The 24,779-nt window shown below is 38.7% G+C and overlaps 1 protein-coding gene across 3 annotated transcripts in view; it reads left to right on the forward strand.

The window, feature by feature from the left end:
- The window catches only part of SRGAP1 (SLIT-ROBO Rho GTPase activating protein 1), a 138,537-nt gene that overhangs the window by 69,778 nt on the left and 43,980 nt on the right, over nucleotides 1-24,779 (forward strand). For all 3 annotated transcript variants that reach the window (XM_048937563.1, XM_048937573.1, XM_048937579.1), the window contains exons 3-6: nucleotides 128-290; nucleotides 8,950-9,012; nucleotides 16,770-16,952; nucleotides 17,283-17,411. In XM_048937563.1, the coding sequence (XP_048793520.1) occupies nucleotides 128-290; nucleotides 8,950-9,012; nucleotides 16,770-16,952; nucleotides 17,283-17,411 (538 nt within the window). The remainder of the gene's footprint in view (nucleotides 1-127; nucleotides 291-8,949; nucleotides 9,013-16,769; nucleotides 16,953-17,282; nucleotides 17,412-24,779) is intronic.

Consider the following 24,779-nt stretch of genomic DNA (forward strand, 5'->3'; position numbering starts at 1 on the left):
GGCTGAGTTTTCAAAAGTAGTCATTTTTACATAACAAGTTATGAGTGTAAATGTCAGGGGGGTGATTGTGATAATTAAGCAACTTTTCCATCTCTGTACATAACACATATGTATCTCTCCTCCTTAGGAAAGATCAGAACCTCTTATCACCAGTGAATTGCTGGTATTTACTCCTGAACCAAGTGAGAAGAGAAAGCAAAGACCATGCAACATTGAGCGATATCTACCTAAACAACGTCATCATGCGCTTCATGCAGATAAGCGAAGACTCCACCAGAATGTTCAAGAAGGTAAAGCCTATTCTGCATTGGGGACCCTCACATGCATGAGGAAGGCAAACGTGTCTCAATCAATAGCATCTGAAGAGAAGGTTCAGCACGTGTAGCATAAAGTCTGGTGCAGCACACATAAATTCTTCATGACAGTTCTCATGGAGCAAGTCCTTAGCGCTGAAATGCTTGGAAACCTGCTGTATATGCTGCTGACCTTAAGAACTGAATTGCAAATATCTAAGAGGCAAGGAAAAAAGCCTGTTCTTTCAAAAACACGTTTGTCTACCCATGCAGAAAGGAAATAGTTTTCACTTAGGATTCCCAAAATAGCCATGCTGAATTAATGAATTATTTGTAAAAACTGTATTTTATTATAAGCCTGTCATCAGAGAAACTGTGATTCAAGCCAAATTGAGGGTGTGCCTTGCAGCCCTGCATTGGCATAAATATTTAGTGTATACAGTGACTCTCCTGAAGGACTTTCTTTTTTTTCCCAATGCTAGGTATGAACATGCACTTCTGATAACATAACCACTTCTGGCGTTTGTCATTGTACATGGCCTTTGCATGTTTCTCATAGCCATAGAGTGTATGAGAGCTGCTCCAAAAGTAGTGCCTCTCATTTTACTAAGTTGGCCTGTGGTGTAAAAGGCAGATGGTTGTGGTACAGCAATGGGGGTTGAACCTTCCCACCAAAATCCCATTACATGTTGTTGCCATGCGACAGATGGTACTAGAAGGGCAGTCTTGGCAAAATGGCATCTGACATGGAAGTGTACACAAAGCAAAGGGCTTTCTACATTTCTTTCATGTGGAAAAAATGGCACCTGCTGACATTCAGCAAAGCTTGCTGAACATTTCTGGAGACCAAACAGTGGATATGAACACAGGGTTGTGGTGGGTGGTGCATTCCAGCAGTGGCATCAGTCACAGTGGATCACCTCTTCTGGTGCAGCTTTTTACAAATGTGCAGACTCTTGTTCATCACTGGTGAAAATGCACAGCTAATAGTGGTGACTTTGTCAAAAAACAGTGTTTTGCAGCTGAGAATTTGCTTTATCAAGTAGTGTAGTGTTCTTTGTATCTGCTGTAGTTTCCATGGAAATAAATAAGAGACATTACTTTTGGAGTGACCTACATGTATATCTCCCTTTGGGTAAGCACTCTAAGGTGTCTTAGCTTGAGATCTATATAATGTGTTTGCAGTCATTGTTACTAGGTTCTGAAATAAAAATAAATATAAATGCATATCCATCAGCCACAGTTGTGATGTTTGTAGGCAAAGGTCATATTCAGTACAAGAAAGAGTTCCAATAATTTTACAGAATATAAAGTACGTGACTAAACAATAGTATGTCTAGCAGGGAGTAATCATCATAGAATCATAGAGTGGCTTGGGTTGGAAGAGACGTCCAGGATGATAAAACTCCAACCCTCCCCCCCCACAGGCAGGGCCGCCAGTCTCCACATTTAACACTAGTCCAGGCTGCCCAGGGCCCCATCCAACCTGGCCTTGAACACCTCCAGGGACGGGGCATCCACAACCTCTCTGGGCAGCCTGTGCCAGCACCTCACCACTCTCTCTGTAAAGAACTTCCCCCTGACATCCAACCTAATCTTCTCTCCTTCAGCTTAAAACCATTTCCCCTTGTCCTGCTATTATCTACCGATTCGTATTATCTACCGATTCGAAGGCTTGAGACAGGTTAACAGGTAATAGGTTAATACATTCAAAACAAGAGACTCTTTTCACATATACCCTACTGTAATCTAGACAGATAACAATAGAGTGGGAAGAATGATTTAGAGAATGCATAGGTTGTAGTTGATCTAAAAGATCTAAAAACATGACTCAATTTTATTGGTGTGAATTAAAACATGTAACAGTAATAGGATCAAAATTTCTAGTTCTTCGATCTCTAATGGTTTGTTAACTTGTGTCTGTGTAAAGCTGTAGTTCACAAACCAGTAAGTTTACTAATAAATCATTGTGGAAGTTGAAAAGATGATGGAAAAGTGATGTGGAAATGTTCCAGTACAATCTGTGTGCAGGTGTCTCAGACTTGCTTGAAACAGTAGAAACTTTTCAGTAATGAGTTTGGAATGAATGGCTTTTCAGTCGCTTGTGTTGCTCAGAAATATGTTTTGTTATATGTGTGTTACTAGGTTAGCCCATAGTTGAGGGTCTCTAGCGCTAGAAATCTTGCTTTTGCTTTCCTACTCTCCAGATGTGTTGAACACGTAACACTTCAGATCTTCTCATTGTAGCATAGCTTCTTGGAGCTTTTCTTTCCTTTTTATTCCTAATATGAATCTTCTGCTGGGGAAAGAAAAACTGAATACACATACCCTTCACGTTAGTGGAGCCCATATCCTAACTAACCCTATCCTGCCTTTCAGCAGGATTTTCTAGTTAAAACACAGAGTGATACTGTTACATCAAAAAGCTATTAGATATATTGGAGCACAGGCACGGCGAGCTCCCCAAGGGATGCATGAAGGAATGTGAGCAAGGCTCTGTGATGTGAGGGAAATGGTGGGCAGGAAGACACATAGCACCTCGGCATGATGTAAATTAGTTTTACAAGCATGCATCTTCAATATGGCAATGATTGTTCACCAGTATTAATTTTGAGGACTTATGTTTAGGACTTTAGTCTGTCAGGAGTTAGTACTTGTTGGAGAAATTGGTTTTTCCTCTGAGTGCTTGTGTAGACAGTTCGGGCTGTATTGCTTGCTGCAGAGTGCTAGTGAGGTGATTAATTTGCCTTTAGTTCCCAGGTACAGAACTGATTAAAACTCTAATGATGGTGAAGTTCCAGTTCTGAGTAAAAGTGAAAGCAAGTATGAAATGAGGTGAACCATGTTGAACAGAGAGAAAAACAAGACCAGTACGGGAAGTGGAGCTATTAGCAAATTGTGTTGTTTTATTCATGAAGAACATAAGCTTTCTACACTTAGGTTTAGCTCAAATGGGCAGCTTCAACCATAATTTCTGTCTGATGGTAATGATCTGTGTGACTTAAGGTACTTGGCATCTCAGGACTGCTTAGTTGACATCCACCAGAAACCAGAGAGAGATAAGGTACAAAATGCACATGTTCACCTGGCAGACAGAGGTTGCAGGAGCAAGTAGAAGATGCACTTAGAATGCGAAACGTGACATCCAGCTTTTTCTCATTAAAATTATGTAGTGAAAATATCAAACAATATCTTCATTCCCTGGCTGTGCCTAGAAGTATTTTTTTTTATTATTTTTTACTCATGTCTGGTATGTGTAGCAACCCCTTGCTATAGTCCTTATGGAGATGTGTATGGTATCCACTGTTGTTCTACATGAAATGTAGTCATGGGTGGTGTCTCTGCCCCTTGGACTTCGTGCCTTGCCCTTAGCTCACTCTCTGTTCTTCCTGATCTGTACATTATTGCTTCTCATTCTCATTGTTTTTAATATTTTAACTGATCTGGTGAAAAGACCCCTCTAACGTGCATATTCCAATAGGCCCAAAATAAATTGTTTTCCTGCACCTGATTGTACATGGCTTTCCACTTAATGTTAGGACACTTGTTATTTTTGTTCTCCTGGGAGCAATTTGTCATTCTGCTTTACAGAGGTTGGGAACCAGTTTCTGTTTAAATCTACTAAATGTAGGACAAAGATAGGATCTAGTTCAAGATACTAAGGCATCTACCTGATGATATTATGTCAGGCTTCTTACTACCAGGGAGGCACTTAAGCTCTTCTATTTTTCAGATGCTGGCATATAAAAGCAGTGCAGATTGCTGTTCATTCCTGCCTTCTTGTTGCACATAAAATTGCAAACATAAAGTAGCAGAGTTCAGATCTTGCATGCTTGCACATCTCTTCAGGCAGATGGGGTAGATGGCCTCATGGGGACAATTAAAGAATAAAGCAATAAGGAAAAATGTCAAGCAGAAGGGAAAAGTATTATGCAGAACATTTCATGCAGCGATTCTGGTTGCCCCAGCATTAATAATCAACTGTATAAACACACAGCCACAAAATCCTTAAGCAGATTTGTATATTTATAATTTATAAAAATGTATTTTCTTTGGACAGAAACCATAACAAGGCAAGATGAACATATCTTCCAGTGTTTACAGTAAAAGATGCTGGAGAAGCCAAGTACAATAAATATTTTAGTTCCATAATCTGACTATTAGCAGGGAATATGACTACCTGCCAAATCTGTTTGGAAGTTATGAAAATTGTGGAATTGTGGTGTACATAGAGTCTTCTCACATCACTTTCTTAAACGTTTAAAGGTTTAAAAGGATAGCAAAGCTATTTGTTGCTATAAACTGGCAAATCTGGGACAGAATGTTACTGTGACACAATAGCTGTGTCAGTGTCACAGCAGCTTACAGAAGCTTCTTTTAAACAAGGGTTTGCGTATCACTTCCCCCAGGGACCAGCAGCAGACTCATTTAAAAGGAATAGTCACAGAATATTTTCCCGAAATGATGTAACTGATAGTAGTACTGTGTGTGCTAAATACAGACAATATAGAGTTCCAGGAACAATTCCACTGCCTAAAGTTTCAGTAAAAAAACAGATGAGTAAAGATTGGGTTCCCAATGGACTGAATGGACAGAAATTCCTTACAGTCTCCAGAGAAAGGGTATTAATGTGGACTAAAATCCTAAGCTTATCAGTTGTTATTCAATGAACACTAATCTTGAGAACATCAGAAGGACTGCTAATAGCGTGAAAATTGAGCATATGCTGAAAGGCTGAGTTAAGTACACTCACTTGTGTCTGTTGCACAGGCATGATCTATCCTACCAGTAGTTTAGATATTTCAAAAAACAACAACAAAAACCAACTAAAGAAACCCCAGAACTTTCACACTATGGCAGTTTCTTCAGAATGTCTCTTCATGCTTTGAACCAGATTGGTAGCCAATATATTTTTAACAGCAATTTGTATGGGCTCTAGCATTTTTATTACCGTCTATGTTCTTTCGGTTAATAGATGCTAATACATTTCCTAGGACACAGTGAATAAAGAAGCATCTCAGTGATTGCTCCTCAGGTTTTAATGGCCTGATTAGAGCTATCAGCTTAACTCCAGAAAAATGCATGTTGCATCTTACGTTCTGTCTGGCTGCCCTGAGGAGAAGCTCCTAGGCATGCTGAACTACTGTGGGGAATAGGCAGCATCAAGGAGAAATAGGAGAGCCATTAACCACTGAAAATAAATGCTCTTCTTATCTGGTGCTCTAACGCTCTGCATATCACACACTAAAAGCCATATTGCTTGCACTTGAGTCAGTATTTCTTGATTATAAATGTTAATGTAAAATGTGTTGGTTCTTGAAAATTAATCCTGTTTATGCTGCCAATGCTAACCAAATTTCCTGATTTTTATTGGACAATTCCACCAAAATCTTTCATCAGAAGAAGACAGAAACTGACATAATATACACGAGTACTGAAGGCTGAGTCCCCAGTTGAACTGATGGAAGGATGACTCATTTGTGATCATGTGGCATTTCTGTGTCTCCCTGATTTTTACTGGGTTTTCTGTTTGGTTGGTTTTTGGTTGGTTGGTTGGTTGGGGTTTTTTTGTTTGTTTTTTGTTTTTACAATAGTCTGAAAAAAAAAAAAAAAAGAAAAAAAAAACACCAAAGAAAATCTGCTCTTCTGTCTCACTTTCAAAAAAAAAAGCTTTTGCACTGCCCAGTTAAATCATGAAGAATACTTAGAATCAACCTGGCTGTATTTAGGGCTTGAGCTGTCAGCAGCTTTGAAGAGGTGGCTGCTCACCAACAGTTGGAAGGGATAAATTGCTTGGAGCTGGAGTTCATCCCTACTGTTTTTTTTTCTCTTGTGAATATGTTTTCATCTAACGGTCTTAATGTCTATTATCTTGTAGGTTTTGTTCTTCTTTCTCCTAAAGTAATTTTAAAAATAGGCTGCTCATATTCAATGCTATAGGAACAGCTTTCCAAGAAAAAACTGCTGGTCTCCATTTCTTGGATCTTTGAGGAGATGTGTAAGCTGTGTCAGAGCTGCACTGCTGACTTTTGAAAGCAGGGTGCCAATGTAAAGCAATGAAAAATGATTCAGAATTTTTGTTAAAGCTTTGACTATGTTTCCCTACAGCAGCTTGTGAATCTGCAGTCTTTCTCCAATCCTTTCCTCCAATCCTCTCCACATGCAGTCTAGGCACTGTTATGCATATGAATTTTTGTCCTTAATATTTGATAGAAATAACCTGATGTTTGCAAAGAAATTTAAGTAATAAGCTTTTTTTCTTTTTTTTTTTTTAATTTTCAAGTTACTGCAATAGAAAAACTTGAAAAAAATCTTGAAAAATACCAAACTTTTACAAGTGTAAGTAATAGGCGGAATTTCACAGCAGACCTGCATAACTCAGTTTCAGAGCATTTATCTTACTGGACCTTGGTTACTACAGCTGATGCAGTTGAAGAATTTGAGGAAGAATCTCTCAGAAGTTTTTTTTAATTCTCAACATGAGCCAACGATGTGCATTTGCAGCCCAGAAAGCCAATTGTATCCTGGGCTGCTGTCACGTCCTGCCCATCAAGAGCGGGAGGGGTAACCGGATTCACAAATCCCCTGTCAGATTAAGGTAGAACAATACTCAAAGTCCAAGCACAATCATCAATTTTGATGTAAATCTCTGTACTACAATTACCTTAAAGGTATTGATACTCGTACAATTATATCTGTCTACTGTGAAGCTGCATCAAAAGAGGGATGGCCTGCATGTTGAGGGAGGTGATTGTCCCTCTCTTCTCTGCCCTTGTGAGGTCTCACTTATAGCACTGTGTTCAGCTCCTGGACCCCCCATCAAAAGAAGGGTACGGATCTGTTGGAATGAGCCAAGAGTAGGGCCATGGGGACAGTCAAAGGGCTGGAGTACTTCTGCTGTGAAGACAGGCTGAGAGAGTTGGGGTTATTGAGCCTGCAGAAGAGAAGGCTCTGGGGAGACATCCTTGCAGCCTTCTAGTGCCTAAATAGAGCCTACAGGAAAGCTGAGAAGGGATTCTTCATCAGGGGGTATAGCAATAGGAAAAGGGGTAATGGTTTTAAACTGAAAGAAGGTAGATTTAGATGTTAGGAGGAAATTCTTCTCTGTGAGGGTGGTGAGGCACGGATGCAGGCTGCCCAGAGAAGCTGTGGGATGCCCCATCCTTGGAGGTGTTCAGGGCTAGTTTGGATGGGGCTTTGGGCAACCTGATCCGGTGGGAAGTATCCCTGTACATGGAAGGGGGTTGGAACTGGTTGGTGTTTAATGTCCCTTCTAGCACAAATCATTCTATGATTCTGCAATTCCATGGTTGTATTTCTAGTTTCTTGTCAGTTAAAAATCATGCTGCGTGTAAGTTGGTATGAATATCGATAAGTGGAAAGGCAGATTCCTTAACATACTACCTGGAGTTGGGTATGACAGTAGGATTGGAATCATGAATCATCAAGGTTGGAAAAGACCTCTAAGGTCATCTAGTCCAACCGCAAATAGGAGGAAAATCTGGTGAGTGGTCTGTTCCAGCTACTGTGTGTGTTGGTTGTTCTTTTCGAAGACATAGTGGATGGGATGTGTGCTGTGGCTTCTTTTCATATGAGGTGTTACACTGGAAATCATCATTCGGAAATTGTTATTCCTGCAGGTGTTTTAGTGATGGCAAAGTGTGTGATAGCAGCTTTGGAGATTAGCTGCCCCAGAAGATTTTCCTTTGGCTTCTATCCAAATACAAAGTACTTCTCATAGCTAATGTCATTATTTATTATGAAGTTGGAGTTTTTAGAAGTTGGGCTAACCATCAGTACATTCACTGAGGAGGGGGTGCGTGGAAAAAGCATGTATGTTACAATTATACACTGTGCAGAAAAGATGTAGCTAGGCTGTTTAGCAAGCCGTAGTTCTGTTCTATAGTTGTTTTCCAAAGGCTGTGGTACAAATGCCTTCAAATCGTCAATCTTCAATCTTGCATCTGATTGAACTGCTGTGCACAACTGACAAAGGAATATATTTGAATGAGACTCTAATTAAATGCTCTTATTTTGACATATTTGATTTTGTTAATAACTGCTGCCAAGCATTTCTTTTTTCTGGGTCAGAATGAAAGTAAAGCCAGAGTCCAGGAAAGCTAAACAAAGCTGTTTCAGCAGCCCACTCTGTGAAATATTGTGGAGTTGAGTATCTGTTTCAAAGAGGAGCCACAATTATTTCTTGCATAAATATTTAGATAATTGCATGTGCTGAGAAACAAAAACTATTCTAGATCTAGAACTGGGAGGGACGTCCCTCTAGAGTATCGCATTCCATGTGGTTTAGTTTATGTATAGCAGTTGTAAAACAGTACACAATCTGTTCCATTAAAAAGGCTTATAACATTAATCCCAAACTTTACCCTTTCTGTTGGCACCTAGTCTCCTAATGCTTCATGAGAATATCTCTTAAATTACTTCTGGGTTTCCCTCCAGAAGTTTTCTGTCTAGATGTTGTTTGTCTACCCCTGTCTCCCTGAATCTTTATTTTTAGTGCACTGTAACTGTCAGAATGATGTCTTTGTGAACTCCCTTACATTCACTAGCATGAACGATGAATGCTAACAGTAAGAGATAAGCTTATGTTGCAGTTTTTGCATTCTTTTTTCTAATGATTTTTTTTTTTTAATTACAGAGCAAAGAGATTGCATTCCAGCTTCATGAAGACTTAATGAAAGTTCTTAACGAGCTTTACACAGTAAGTACAGTATCTTACCTACTTTATCTTACTCAAGTTGTGTATTGAACTACTTCTGTAAGTGCTAAGTATTCTTTTATCTAGCAGGTTACCCCCAGTGGAGGTGCTTATTTTTGTCTTCTTACACAAGTCTGAATTATCTCTTGCAGAAAGACCAATAACTTGTTTAGAACACATATGCTAATGCTTTCAGGATTAATTTTTATTTTCAGCCTGTTCTCCTCCCAGACTACGCTAAGCCAGTCTATTATAAGTTTCATTGGTTATTAATGAGACATTTCTACTCAGAGCTTACCAGAGCAAGGCTTCTCTCTTTTCTGCCTTTTGGCAAACTGCTGCTGGTGGAAAATCTGAGGAAGAGTTTTGAAACTCACCTACGCAGCTCAGTACAGGGTGAAGTCTGAAAACTGTTTCCCAAAATATTTTGGGTGTAGGTACCAACAACATTTTTTAAGAAAGAGCAAAGCAAGGATTTTTTTTTTGTTAAATATAGTTATACAGTGAAGAAAAAATGGTAATATCCACCTCTTACAAAAGTCTGTTGATTCCTGCTTGTCAGGGAAATGGTATGTCTGTATTTTATCTTCAGCCTGAAAGAGCTGAAACTTGTATGCTCCAGTACCTCACATAACAGTCTCTAGATTGCTCCCTTCCCTATCCATGATATTTGAGAGATATAATAAAAAAAAAAAAAGCAAAAATCCCAAAGCAAAACCACCACAACAACAAACACGTTATTTATATTAAGAAACAATTTGGGATTTTAATGATGTTTAGGAATACATCAGAGACCAGCCCTCCTGAGGCAGTGATCAGTCAAACATTGAGTGCTTCTGATTTCCTTTTCATTTGATCTTGGAAAAATTGTGCACTACTTGTAGATGGGTTGACAAACATTTGAACAACTTAGGTGGCAAAAAAAAAGACCCAATTGAATGTGGATCTGTACCACTGCCTTAGATTCTTTCAGACTGTGGTTTGGGGTGGAAATTTCTAAAATGTACCTAAAACTTCATTTTTTTAGAGGGTTTTTCTTTAGGGCTTTTTGTTCTTATTTAGCCACTGATTTTGTAGGGTATGATATTGTAAAGCCTTGTTTCCTCAGGCCTGTTTGTAGTCTGTTAAACATGCTAGAATCAGCTTCTGTAAAGTAGAGGTAGCCTCAGACAATTCACACAGCTGTAGGGAATCAGCAACTGTAGGAGCCATTGCACAAGCAGGACCTCAGTGGTGAGTTAAGTCCTGAAGATACAGGCTTGTTCCAATTAAACAGTTACATAACTCCAGTGCCTGGCAAGGCATGGGATTAGCGCATGTGCTCCCAGCATAGGGAAACACTGATGCATGTTCTGAAATCCTTGGCTGAATTACCAGCGAAAATCTGCAGGACTGTGTTTTACAAGTCTCACTCATGTTCATGCTATGTCTTCCCACTGAGAGCTGCAAAAATTTATTCAGATACTAATTTCCATGTTATGTCTTTCAGTGAACACCAGCTCCTTTCTTAGACTTGAAGATTTTTGTTAACTAGACAGTTTCTTTGAAATAGATAAAATACAGAGTATGTGTGCCATTTGAATTATTGATTTTTTTGTATGAAATTAACTACATCTAATTTTTACATAACTGCAGCATAGGTGCAAATATCTTGCCATCTGTTTTCCAGTTACAGTCAGTAAAATGTAATGTGTGGAGATCAGAACCCTTCATCTAATCAGGTGCAAGTGTGTGCTTCAGATGAAATTTACTACGCTATTAGCTCTGTTGTCCAGCTTCTTACTGATTGGAAAGGACTTGATCAGCTGTAGGTGCCTATATTTAGCCAGATGCAAGCTTTGCATAGTCAAGTGGCAGGATGGTGCTGAGTAGCATCTGTTCCACTGTTTGCAGCATTAGGGTGATCATCAGCTTATCTGTGTAATTTTCTGTACATGAAGTTAGAAAGATACCTAGACAAATGGAAACACTCATACATAGGATTTTAATTCTGTGTAACATTTACTGTTTAGAGAATGAAGTGATAGTGACCTTACCTAAACAAATATCAACAGTTTTAAACTCTGAGAAGTATAAAAAAAGCAAAATTAGTCTTGTCATTGTGACATAAATCTTTCTGTCCAAAAGAAATCAAAAGAATTTCAAGTCAGTAAAAAGCACAGTAATATTGAAGTCTCTCTGTACAATATATTCTGGGGGGTTTTTTGTTTTTTTTTTTTAAAGGAATGGTGCTTTCATAAAGTATAACTGTTAAAATGTAAAGCCTTACTGAAGTTTAAATGCCCTAAAGCAGCTGCATGAGGGGACAAATATCCGTTTGTCGATGGTATTTTTAATGGTTGAATTCAAGCACAACCTACTAATGATCAGAATAATAAACTTTATTCGCAGTGATACTTATCAAGTATGGTAGTCATCTGTATCATAGAAGATGCCAGATATAAAAGATGATTTCATGACCTTTCTCTGAAGTTACAGACTACATTTATGCCTCCAAAGTTCCTCATAATTATTAACATCTTTATGGGTCATATCTGAATACTGCTGTAGTTAAGGAGTTCTGTCCATCGGCATCAATGATCAAGTTCCTTAAGTCAGTAAGTCCTGCTCTAGATTTTGCAAAGAATAAACTGTTCCAAGGGAATTAAAAGATAAAACACTGAGAAGTTGAAAGTACTTACCGCCTCCCACTGAGAATGCACAGTGATTTCCAATTAAAAAACTTCTTTCTGTTCAGAGATAAGTGAAAATTTCAGTCTGTCTTTCAAGAAATTACAGAGTGATTTGGCTTTTTACTGAGTGTGGAAAGCTCAGAACTGCAGTCAGATGTCCAAAGCAAAACAGACATCTGGGTCCAAAACCCAGACATTTTAGAACGTTAAATAACTGTTCTTTAGAAGTGCACTCCATTAGGGGATCTTTCTCCATGCTTACACTTTAGTAATTCCTCTTTTCCCATTTGCATCACTAGAAATTATCTTGAAAGTAGGAGATATGTGTGATCGGTCTTGTATTTGTTCCCTTGGAGTATTCAATGTCTTGTGTCATCTTAATTAAAATTATGCATCACATACAGGATTGATAAAAAAATATAAACAGAAGAAGATGATCCAGGGCTGCAGAATGTGTTCTAAGAACCTGTGAGTGAAGTAGGTTTATTTTATTGGAGTAATCAGAATTTTTTATAAGGCAAACTTTCCTTTCTAATTTCCACCTCTCTTCCATAGAAAAGATTTACTTGCATGTTACATTAAATATTTGTATGTTTTCTTGGTTACTCGCATTACTAGTGAAAATAGGTTTTAAGACTCTTTCATTTTTAGGTCTCAGTATTTTATGCTCTGGTCCTAATGTTATTACTCAAAACATTACGCTAAAAATGATTGAATAGCTAAGCTTCAGTCTGTATCCTTGCAAGTTCAGTAAACTGTAAGTGGCAAGTACTTTTAATTACGCATGGCTTTTCTCTGGCTGTGCCAGACAACTGGTATTTTCAGGTCTGCAACATCCTAGCAACTGCATTCGTCTCTTATTCCTCTCTATTACTTTTTCAGCCAGTGTTATTAAAAGGATTGTCAAACAGAAGAGTATAAGGGTTTGGGTTGGTGTATTTTGTGAACTGAGAGATTAGAAATCTTGTTACATGTTGAATGGAAGAGGAAATAAATCACTCATTTTACACTTGATATCACTGCTGCAGAGAAAGCTTCCCAAACTCTTCTTCCATTTCTCTTGAAAATTACAGTATCTTGTAATATCTTCATGTCTTCTACTTGGTTTTCCAAATTATACTTCCCAGCATCACACTTTTAGAAATACAGGAGTACAAACATAGGGCTTGCAGAAAAACGAAAATGTCCGAGATACAATCCAAAAGAAACAATTTAATATTAAATAAGACTAAGGCAGCAGTCCCACTTGCATTTTGCATTGTTTTATCTCACTCATTAAAATTTTGGCTGTTTAGTTTTTGAGAGTCGTTGCTGCCAGGTTTTCTTTTTCTCTTTACTCATTAACATGGAATCTGGATTCTTTGTAAAACAATTACGTTTAATTTATTGTAGTACATCAGACATCTGAGAGCTGGTGAAATTGGTAATTCTGCATTGATAGTAATAAACCAGTGATTGTTCCTGCAGCCACATCAGAGGCTGTCTTGGAAGTGATGAGAATGCTGAAAACGTTTAAATATTAAGCCTGCTTAACTGCTAGAGGCCAATGATGTCGTGGAATTGGCATAAGATTTTACTTCCTGGGGAAAGCACTAGCTGATCTGATATGATGAATTCCTTGCAACTGCACTTTCTAATAGAATTCACTACTTACCAGAGTCAATTTTGGAACTATTCAGACTCAGTAATTCCAACAGAGATGAACTTCTGCTCTGTTAAATGCTTATTTCCTGAGAAACACTATGAAAAAGCTATTAATTATGGCATTTTATTACACAAATAAAGCATGTTACTTTGATTACTCATGATAAATACAATGTGTTTTGACTTAGAAACATTCAGCCAGTAGTTAGGTTAAAAAATTTTCTAGAAAAGAAGCTTTCATGTATAAAATGAAGGCCACAGCCTTGCTATAGGAACATTCCTCTTGTAGCCCATGAAAGTAAGGCACTAATTGCTGTCCTGTTGCTTCACTTGTCCCAGTAATTATTCTGAGTTTAAATAAACTGATTTTCTAAGTGCTGGCTCTAATGTTCCTTTCACCGTTCTAAGTGCTGTGTGCTGCCCTTTCATAGAAATGATGAAAGTTTATGTCACTAAGCGTAAAGTGTGTCACCTGCAAGTAGGAGGGTACATAGTTTGTATAACATCATCTTTTTTATTTACTTGCAGTCTGACTCAGTTACCTATCAGAAATCTGTATTTTACATTTTCCATCTGCAGTAACAGACTTGCTAAATTAGTCAGTGATAAACTCACCATTTGATTTTAGAAGGGGACTAGCATACATTCAACAGTGCTTGCTGAGTGCAGCAGAAAGTGCAGTTTGTCTGTCTTGATGGCAGTTCAGCATCTGCAAAATTACAACCTTGTTCTCTTTTCGGTGTATACCTGATAGCTGATCAATAAGCACTTTGGAGACTAATAAAAGTCGGTTCAGTGATGGATACTCCCACAGGATAGTCTATCGGTTCAAGAGTTTGGTGGGCATTTGAAAAGCTATATCACTTATTTCATTAGTTGATTTGTCATTTGAATAGCAGATCTATGGATTTGTTACATATTTACAGCTCTGGGATCTGTGGATCTCAGAACTCCTCTTTCAGTAAGTCTACTGTCTTTTACATAATTTAACAATCTTTTAAATACTTTTGAGAGAAAAGGTGGTGTGATGTTAAGGGAAAGATTAATATATATGTAACTTAGCATGCAAATTCTAAGCTAATGATGGTGATGGGTTGATGGTTGGATTAGATGATCTTAGTGGTCTTTTCCAACCTTAATGATTCTGTGATTCTTACACAAAACTTGGCTTTCAGTCAGGGTGTATGGTGATACTGGGTTTGGTTGTCTGTGCTATGAGCATGCAGTGAGTGGAAGAAGTGATCTTCAGTGATGCAGGGTTAGTGGAGTCAGTGCAGAGACTTCTGAAACTTCTTGTTGAGAGCTGGTAGTGATGTATTTATGCTCCTTCACTTAACAATGAGGCAGGCTGAAATGTCATAGCCACTTCAGAAAGTCACTTATGTAGTATGTCCTAGTATGCTGAGCTATGTAGCACTCAAAAAAAACACTTCACAAACTTCAGCATTCACTGCTGCCTTTATCAAGAAGTGACAGAGCAAGGATTTGTTCTAAAGTCAAGTGCTTTGAGATGTGCAGGTTAGGAACCTCAGAGATATTATTATTGTTTTCTCTTTGATGGCAAACAAACAAACAAGCAAACAAAAAAAAAAAAAAAAAGGAGAGTATAAAACAAAATAACTTTTCTAGATGATAAGACAAATAAATTAGTTTCGTCTCCTACCAACTGAAAAGTTCCCAGATCTGACACTGAACAAAAAAATAAGAAATACCTGTACAATTCTGTAAATAAGCACTTAAGAACTGAATACAAAGACCAAAACAGAAGGGTGAAATCATTGTACCTGATTGCCTTTTCCTATTGTTTTTAATAGGGCCATATCTCTTTCTGTGCCTTTTATTATTTATTTCATACATAATTTCTTTAAGAAGTGCATTCCTTTTCAGTAATGATTTCCTTATGTCTATATGAGTTAAAGTCCCTGGGGATGGATATCAGTGGAGGTATATCAGTGCGGATATAGGAAGCCAAGCATGGTATGTAGTTAACCTGAAAATAGGGCAGATCTCAGCTCTGCAGGCTTGCATCCTCTTCCCAGCTCAGCTGCTTATGCCCCATCCATTTAGATTGAGTTCACCAGCTTTTCCCTTTGTGCACCCTTTTGGCAGAGAAGTGTGAATATGTGTAAAGTCCTGTTGCATAGAACTTCAGTTATGGATCTCTTCACCACTCACCTGATGTGGAGTTCTACTGGTTTGTGTTGATCCATGCTAAGCCACATGCAGAATGGCTTGAAGGTTGATAAAGGTTAATTTACACCCTTCAGTGTTGTCAGTCTGTGGATTCTCTACGGGCTGCCCTAACTTCTCAGTTAGAAAAGTTACTTGTCTCATTTTCAAGGCAGTTTCCCAAACTAGTCTGTCTCTTCAGCAGCCATGCAAAACCCTGTTGAAGGTATAACAGCCTCTTTTACTCCTCCATGGCTGCATCCTTTGCAGGAGAGGCAAGTGTTTGCGTGGCCTGATCCCAAAAGTGACATCTGCTGGAGAGAGAGCTCCAGCATCCTGTGAAGAAGAGAGGAAGATATTGTCCTCCTGGGGATGCCTCCCCACCTTGTTCCTAACTTGTATCTTGTGTGTATTTGTAGTCTGGTGGCCCAAGCTTTCTCAGCTACAGAGCAAGTGTGCATGTGGGAGGGATGCTGCTATTAACTTGGGGCTATGAGGGACTGTCTTTAAGGCTTATCTATCAAACTGCTCTTTCTCCAGATCATGTCTGGAGAGCTGGCCAGTTCTGTGTCATGCCTAATCCACTGGCTGCATGGTTGAACACAATTTTTTTCCAGGCCTTCAATACCAATCCATCTAATTAGGGATGTATCCCCAGGCTGAAGCTTCCTATTGCTTCTGATTCCCTGTCCTGTTCTCAGAGCTAGATGGACCTCCCAGTCTCAAACATTTGATGTCCCCAGCTGGGCCATCATTAACAAAGTACTGAGCAGGTGAGATAGATTTGGCTCTGATATTTAGTTTTATTGCTCATCATTTCTGATTTTTTACAAAGATAAAAGTCCTGAAGTATAATAACAAGGGTTTGGTTCTTTCCTGATAGAAAAATAAGAAAAAAATCTTAGAAAATATTTTATACAATTACTGACTGAAATATTTCATAGCTTTCTGCTTAATCACCTACTAAAATATTTCTGAGGTACAGCGCCTTTCTCAGCAGAAGCAAGGCAGAACACAAGACAGTCTCAGACACTTATATGACTAGTTCTCCATCATCTTCCTCTTTATTCACCATGCCTGTTGAAGCACTCTGAACATTTAGAGTTTTATATATACTTATTATTACTTTAAAGTGAATAGTGGCAATTCTGTTGACCAAGAAAATTACTCAAGCTCCATCTTTGTAGGAGAGCATTTTACTTAATGGCCCCTGTCATTTTTCTATATGTACGTTTTTACTTTCTCCTAATTCCCTTTTCATTCTGTCTTTTGCAGGTCATGAAAACATACCACATGTATCATGCAGAGAGCATCAGTGCAGAAAGCAAACTGAAGGAAGCAGAGAAGCAAGAAGAAAAACAGATTGGGAGGTCAGGAGACCCTGTTTTTCATATACGACTAGAAGACAGGCACCAAAGACGGAGCTCTGTGAAAAAGATTGAAAAAATGAAGGAAAAAGTAAGTAGTCCTTTTATTTTGCTTCATTTGAAATAAATTCAGTGCATTTCTGATGTTCTGTAGCATGACATCAGGGAAATCCAACTGGGAAATAAAATTAAACAAGGTACACCAAATAAGCTAGAAGTGGGTTATAGACAATTTAATTGCAGTTCAGAGGGAGGAATACTTTATTCCCAGTACAATTCTTACTATATATTACATTCTTTATACGTCTGACAGTTAAGGTTCGTTTTTGTTAATAGGAATGTGCACTTGAGTCGTTACTGCTTTTGCTAGATACCAACAATTAAGTCATTCAAAGACACTAATGTACAATCTCTTTCCTAGCGTCAAGCAAAATATTCTGAAAACAAGCTGAAATCTATTAAGGCCCGTAACGAATACCTGCTCACCCTTGAAGCAACCAATGCTTCTGTTTTCAAGTACTATATTCATGACCTTTCAGATTTAATTGATGTAAGTATTTGCACATTTGTTTTTAATATCCTCTATTTTTATTTTCAAAGGGAATAGATCTTATGGATTGCCTCCAATATGTTCATCATTTATAATATAAGTTTCAGATTTTCCTGTTAGCTTAACATTTCACAAAATAAAGAACCAATAAGATGCTAAACCTTCCTCTAAAGTTAGAACATTATGTTTCTTCCCCATGTGGCAAGAACAAATGTGACAGGAATAACACACAAAAAAAGCTGAATATTCCATTTTGTACTGCAGAGGTATTTCTGGAGTATAAACATTTCTTAGGAGAGAAACATCTTAAGTGGGCATGTAATGATGGTATTCAACTCAATAAGAATAACTTCTTTTGTGTCTTCAAAATCATTTAGATTCATTCACTTAGTAATTAAATTGACTACATGCTAGTTTTTATCATGTATTTTGCAGAACACGCAGAATCAGTTCTCTGTATTTTCAACAGAACTTGTTACTGATTTCCAGTAGGCCATGTGAACATCCTAGGAGTATGAGGTTATACAATGATGCTGATCTATACCAGCGTTTTGCCTGCAGAACATGTATTAGTGACATTCTAGATGACACATAGGGCAGAACCCGTGCTCTGTCGTGTCTCACCCTCTTTGTAAACCAATCATATATTTTTAAAGAAAATTTGGTTACAGCACATACAGCCTCAGGAAGCAACATAGTGTTAACAACACTATGTTAACTGGAGCAGGCTGCCCAGAGAGGTTGTGGATGCCCCATCCCCGGAGGTGTTCAAGGCTGGATTGGACGGGGCCCTGAGCAGCCTGGTCTGGTATTAAATGGGGAGGTTGGTGGCCCTGCATGTGGCAAGCAGGTTGGAGATTCGTGATCCTGGAGGTCCCTTCCAACCCTGGCCATTCTGCGATTCTGTGATTCTGTTAAATGAGTCAGTGGCTTTACCACTGATACTTAAATGTGCTTTCTCCCGTAACAATGACATTTGTTACTTGTAAGAGTAAATAGTATTCACCCACTGTCATTTCTGGTGGGAGGTTCAGTGCAATGATAAGCCAGACAGGTTCTGGTTTGTTGTACAGTATAAATTAATTTAGCATTTTACAAGAATTTTTTTTATTTCTACTGTCTGCAGTTGCAAAGCTTGATAGAGAAAGGGGAAGATACCTTCTTGAGATGAATGGATTAAAATAGTTGCTTGCATTTTATTGTATTTATGAGAGGACTGGAGTACAGGTCTTAAGAGGAACGGCTGAGGGAACTGGGATTATTTATCGTGGAGAAGAGGAGGCTCAGAGGAGACCTTATTTCCCTCTACAACTACCTGAAGGAAGGTTGTGGCGAGGTGGGAGTTGGCCTCTTCTCCCAGATAACAGTGATAAGACAAAAGGGAATGGCCTTAAGTTGTACCAGAGGAGGTTCAGGTTGGATTTCAGGAAAAATTTCTTCTCCAGAAGAGTTGTTAGGCTCTGGAATGGGCTGCCTGAGGTGATTGAGTCTCCATCCTTAAATGTGTTCAAGAAATGTGTAGATGTGGTACTAAGGAATGTGGTTTAGTGGTGATAGGTGAATGGTTGGACTAGGTGATCTCGGAGGTCCTTTCCAACTTTAATGATTTTGTGATTCTATTGTTTCGTATATTTTTAAAATATTTGTATGTATATTTAGATTTTTGTGTATGAATATGTGTATATATGTACAGTTCTGTAGCTTTTAAATACTGAGAGTCAATTTTCTTTGTCATTTGCTTTCTTCAGTAATATGAGGGCTGCTCCAAAAGCAGTGCCTCCTATTTTAGTATGTTGCCCACATTGCCAGAGGCAGATGTTGGTGACATGGCAGTACTAAGTTGAACCTTCCTGCCAGTATTCCATAATATTTTGTTGCCATGTGACAGATGGCAGCAGAAGGGTAGTCTGACAAAATTACATCTGACATGGAAGTACTTATGAAACAGAGGTGCGTCACTGAATTTCTCCATGTGGAAAAAATGACACCCACTGACATTCATCAATGCTTATTGAACGTTTATGGAGACCAAACAATGGGTGCGAGCGCAGTGTAGTGTGTTTCAACAGTAGCAAGTCATGTGAAAGACCTGCCATGATCCAGATGGCCCAGCTGTCACACCAAGAAATGAAGAGCATCTCCATCAGTTCATCCACAGGAATCAGCAGATTGCAATCAGGGAACTGTGCATGGAGCTGAATATCGGCTTCAACACATTGGAAACAATGGTGACAGTGTTGCATTATCACAGAGTTTATGCCGTGTGGGACACAAGAATGCTCACACAGGAACAGGAAGAACACTGTAGGCAAGTTTGTCAGGACCTGCTGAGCCACTGTGAGGCTGAAGGTGACAGTTTCCTGAACTGCATCATTACCAATAACAGGATGTGATGTCACCACTACAAGCCAGAGTCAAAATGGAAGTCCATAGAGTGGTGGCCTGTGAATTCACAGAATCACAGAATGGCCAGGGTTGGAAGGGACCTCAAGGATCGTGAAGCTCCAACCCCCCTGCCACATGCAGGGCCACCAACCTCCCCCCATCAAAGAAAAAAGTTCAAGACACAGCCCTCAGAGGGTAGAGTGATATGCACTGTCTTTTGGGATACGAAAGGAGTGATCCATCTGGATTTCCTGGAATGAGGACAAACCATCAATTCTGACTACTGCATTGTGACATTGACTGTAACATCCAGAGTCAGGCCAGAGAAGAAGACAACCTTTCTCTTGCAACACAATAAGGCTCCATGCCAGTTTAAAGACTGTGGAGCACATGGCCAGTCTTGGCTGGACTGTCTCACCACACTCACCGTACAGTCTGGATTTGATGCCTTCTGACTGTGTGGGTAATATTTACCTAGTAACAGCACCATCATAGCAGCTGTGAAACCATGGGTCACCTCCACTGGTGCTGATTTTCACAAGCACAGCATGCAGGCAAAAATACATAGCTAATGGTGCTGACTATGTTGAAAATAGTGCTGGCAGTTGAGAATTTGCTCTATCAAATAGTGTTATGTGCTCTTTGTATCTGTTTCAGTTTCCATGGAAACAAATAGGTATTACTTCTGGAATGACCTACATTCATTAAAAACTTGTCAATTTTGTTGTAAATATATCCTTTTCCCTTCCAACTTTGTTCCCTCCCAGTGATTTTGGTGGTTTTTTTCTTCTTTCCTATAGGGAGTGATGATGTGTCTTTTTTTGCATTTTGAGTGTTTTTCTTTTTTCCTGTTCACAGTTTTGTCCTGTTTTGCCTCCTCTGATTTCTTCTATTTTATTTTGCCACATGTCTTTCTATGATCTACAGCCTTACATCTGTACATCTTGCTCAACCCACCTGTCCTGCCCAGGAAATGAAAATATTTAACTAGATGCCAACAAATAGTTAATGAAGGCAGAAAACTAAGGGCAAATGGCATACCTGCTAGGGTGCCACCCAAGTGAGAAGTTATCCTTACATAATGGATAATTTTCCTGATAATTGCTTAAAGAATGATGAATTTTTAGCTTCTAGTTACAGCATGTCTGATAACTGTGAACTTTATTGCTGCTTTCAGGTTGCTGGAAGGAAGGAAAACTCTTCATAGAATCATAAAGTGATCTGGATTGTAAAATACCTTTAAAGGTTATCTAGTTCAATCCCCTACCATGGTTGGAGACATCTTTCAGTAGCTCGGGGTGCTCAAAGTCCTGTCCAAGCTGGCCTTCAACACCTCCAGGGATGGGGCAGCCACAGCATCTTTGGGCAGCCAGTTCCAGTGACTCACCACTGTTGTAGTGAAGAATTTCTTTCTTGTAACTAATCTCAATCTACCATCTTTCCATTTAAAGCCACTACGCCTTGTCCTGTCACTACACACACAAATAAATTCTCTCTTCATCTTTCTTTTAGGCCCCTTTAAGCACTGAAAGGATGTAATAAGGTCTCTGGAGTTTTCTCTTGTTTGGGCTCTCAGCTTTTCTTTGTAACAGAAGTACTCCAACGCTCTGGGCATTTACGTGGCCTTCTTCTGGACGTGCTCTAACAGGTCCATGTCTCTCTTGTGCTGGAGGCCCTGGAGCTCCAGATGGGTTCTTACAAGAGCAGAGTAGAGGAGGACAGTCAGTTCCCTTGACCTGCTGGTCACGCTGCTTTTTGCAGCCCAGGATACAGTTGGCTTTCTGGGCTATAAGCCCACACTGCCCTTTTCATTACTGTTTTGTAATACTTGGCTAATAAATGTGTAACTAGAATTTCATTCTGAGCCAACTTAATCTGATTGTGATCTTGTTTAAATGAAGTGTCTTGCAGGCATTTGTACTTCATCAGAATATTCTGTGAAAGCACTGGTATCTAGACAGAATGTTTACTACTTCACAAAGGAAACGCTTTCTGTAAATGAAAGAGTCTTGGCAGGATTTTTGTGTTATATCATTGGAATGTGAGACATGCTTCCCACTCACCATATGTTGCAACAGTCCAAACTATCTCGTTCTGTAAATCTATTAGTGTAATTGAACAGTTCTGAGTTTTCAGAGCAGTGGTGTTGTTTTTTTTTTTTTTACCTTTTCTACTTTGTCTATCTGCATTTCTTCTTTTCTGTGCTTCCATGAACTTTGTCTGTGTAGGAGGGGATTACATACCCTCTGTGTCTGAATTCCTGCTAACATGGAAAGGATACAGATCACTCTGAGCTGTTGGCATTGCCCATAAATGATATTGAATGCTTTCCAACTTTACTGATAAGTACATCTGATGAAAATTAGATAAAACTCAGTGAAGTATTCAATATACTGTTTGCAGCAAGATTGGGGAGGATTGTGGGGTTTATTTTTTCTTTAGTTTCCTTTCATTGGTGTTCCTCTATAGCTTGATTTGTGAGACTCGTGTGGAAAATCCTAAATTGCAGCTCCATGGCTGAGCTCGATGTGAACTGTTCAACTCATTCACTTCATTAACAAAACTTGGGGCTTCTGATTTAAAATGATGTGTTCATCTTAAGCCCTTGTGATTTAAATATATATATATTGCTGGAGTCTTAGCCAGGTGTTTTAATGTTAGCAAGCTGAGGGTTGTGACCATTATTTGCAAAGAAATGGAGGGATGAGAAGGATTTGATGTGCACAGTACATTTCTGCCCTGTCCATATTGTTTTAGAGGAATTTGTTTTTTCTGTTGAATATTTCTTCTCTGTTGGATATCTAGTCGATTCTAGTTCAGGTGAGGAATAGGATTAATTTTATTCTTCATGTGAATCATGCAGAAAACAGCGCAGTGCTTTTTGCCTCAAATAAGCTTTATTTAACACATAGAATTTTTTTTAAATTCTGGATTTTTGATGAGCAATACTGTACACACCATACTGACTGTTGATGCCTGATTATCATGTTAGGAAGCTAGAGAATATTTCGCTGTCAAAAACTTTATTGGGTAAAGATTCTTTGTTAATCATCGATGGAAGCAATTTTAAAACTAGGCTAGAGTTTGTGCAGCTCAGTCTGTATTAAAAATTCTCATAAATAGGACATGTGCAGTCAGATCTGTTTGATTTGAGCATTGATGTCTATGTAAGACAAATGATTAGAATGTGACTTACTCAGAGGTTAAGACATTTTTATGAATTTCTCTACCCATGGCATTAGTATTTTATTATTGTTACTGAAATGAAATGAAGATCATCTTGGATACTTGGTTGCAGCTCTGTGCTAAGCACTGCAGTCTGTTTTGTTCAAGCCTAAGTATACTCTGGGGTGCAATAAAGACAGTAAATGCTCTTGAGACTGCTTCAGATTTAATTCCAAATAAGTGTAAAATGCAAATAACAAAATTAATTTTTCACACATATCCCAAATGCATCACTCATCTCCCCCACCTTTGCCTCACCAAAAGTCTTTATGAATCCTGAAATGTAATAAAATTCATAGTCTGTGACTTCATTCTCTCATTTCTCATCTTCATTTCTTACTGCATCAGCAGACACCATCTCTCTCTAGGCTGTAGATTGATAGCAGGTCTTATTAGCCATCCAGGCTGTCAGCTTGCTGTGCAGATCTTTTGATTACCAGTGTGGTTGCTTCTTTAAGCTTTAAAAGTCTTTTGGATCTATGTTTTTTTCCTGAAAATCATGTATTAATGCATGAGTGTGTGTATATTTGCATACATATGCGTGCATGCATACTTTTTTTGCAGCACCTGAAGGATTGGGGTTTTGTTGTTGGCTTTTTTTTCCAGTGCTGTGGGGATAACAGTTTAGTAGCAGTGCCTTACCTCATTATTCTCAATAATGAGCATATGGATCAAGCTCTTTCTCCATTGTAGCCCCCTCTATTTCTAAGCCATGGCTAGTACTAGCAGGTTAAACGAGTGCTCTTGTCTCTGAATAGCTGTGAGTTGATACTGTTACAGAGCTGTTCTCAGGTTAAGAATATCTCCCTAATCTAGAGAAAATGAACTACCTTCTGGCAGAAGTAAGACTTGCCATGTTTTATGAGTGTTCATTTTGCTTTTAAAAATATAATGCTACTCAGACAAATTCAACTTTTACTGAATTTTTTTGAAGTCAAAATCCAAATCCCAGCATTTTAAGTTTGATTCAAAGAGCCGTTGGTGATGAGGCATTAGTTCAGGTTCTAGATTTTGTTACTGTTTGCTCCACTGGCATTGGTTTTGCAGGAAAATACCTTAGTCTGCTATAATACCTTAGATTGCTCTGCTTCACTTGAAGAATCCATGTTCTTGGCTGAGAAGCCGTATTTGTTACCCTGTACAGCTGTCATTGCTTTCAAAAATAACTGTGGCTTTCATTCATGAGGAGGCGATAGTTACTGAGTAGATTAAGGGTTAAATGGAGAAGGTTTTGCATAAAGCTGCAAGGCTGCAAGCTTATATTTCAACTTGTGAAACAGCTGCTTCAGAAACCCGCACATCTATGATTGTAAATCAGTGAGCTTTCTGTTAATCCTCCAAAATTCAGGCTCGAGATGCCTGTAGTTTTATAACACATGGGTAGTTGGCCATACTAAAGCTAGCATTGCCCTTATTTCCTCTCAGTTAAATCTTCCATGAGGTCTCTCTGAAACTAATGCACATGAAATAAAACAGCTGCCCTCATCCACTTTCTTATCATCACTTTTAGTCTGTCTTTTTCATCCAAGGTAGTGAATTAAATATGAGATCTGAGTTGACGCAGAACAAGAGAAAAACACCAGGAGATTTTTTTCCTTTTAGAAACAGTATTTTATAGAATGGATGTCTTTGAAATATGGATGGCCTTTAGTATGAAAGCTGAGTGGCTCTTCTGTTGTATAAGTGCAAAAGAAAGAGGATAAGCTGCGTGCGTTTGATTGAACATGACATGTTCTTTTTTTTCTGTAAATAGTTCAA

The sequence above is a fragment of the Lagopus muta genome, chromosome 1, assembly GCF_023343835.1.
Source record: "Lagopus muta isolate bLagMut1 chromosome 1, bLagMut1 primary, whole genome shotgun sequence".
Taxonomy (NCBI): Eukaryota; Metazoa; Chordata; class Aves; order Galliformes; family Phasianidae; genus Lagopus; species Lagopus muta.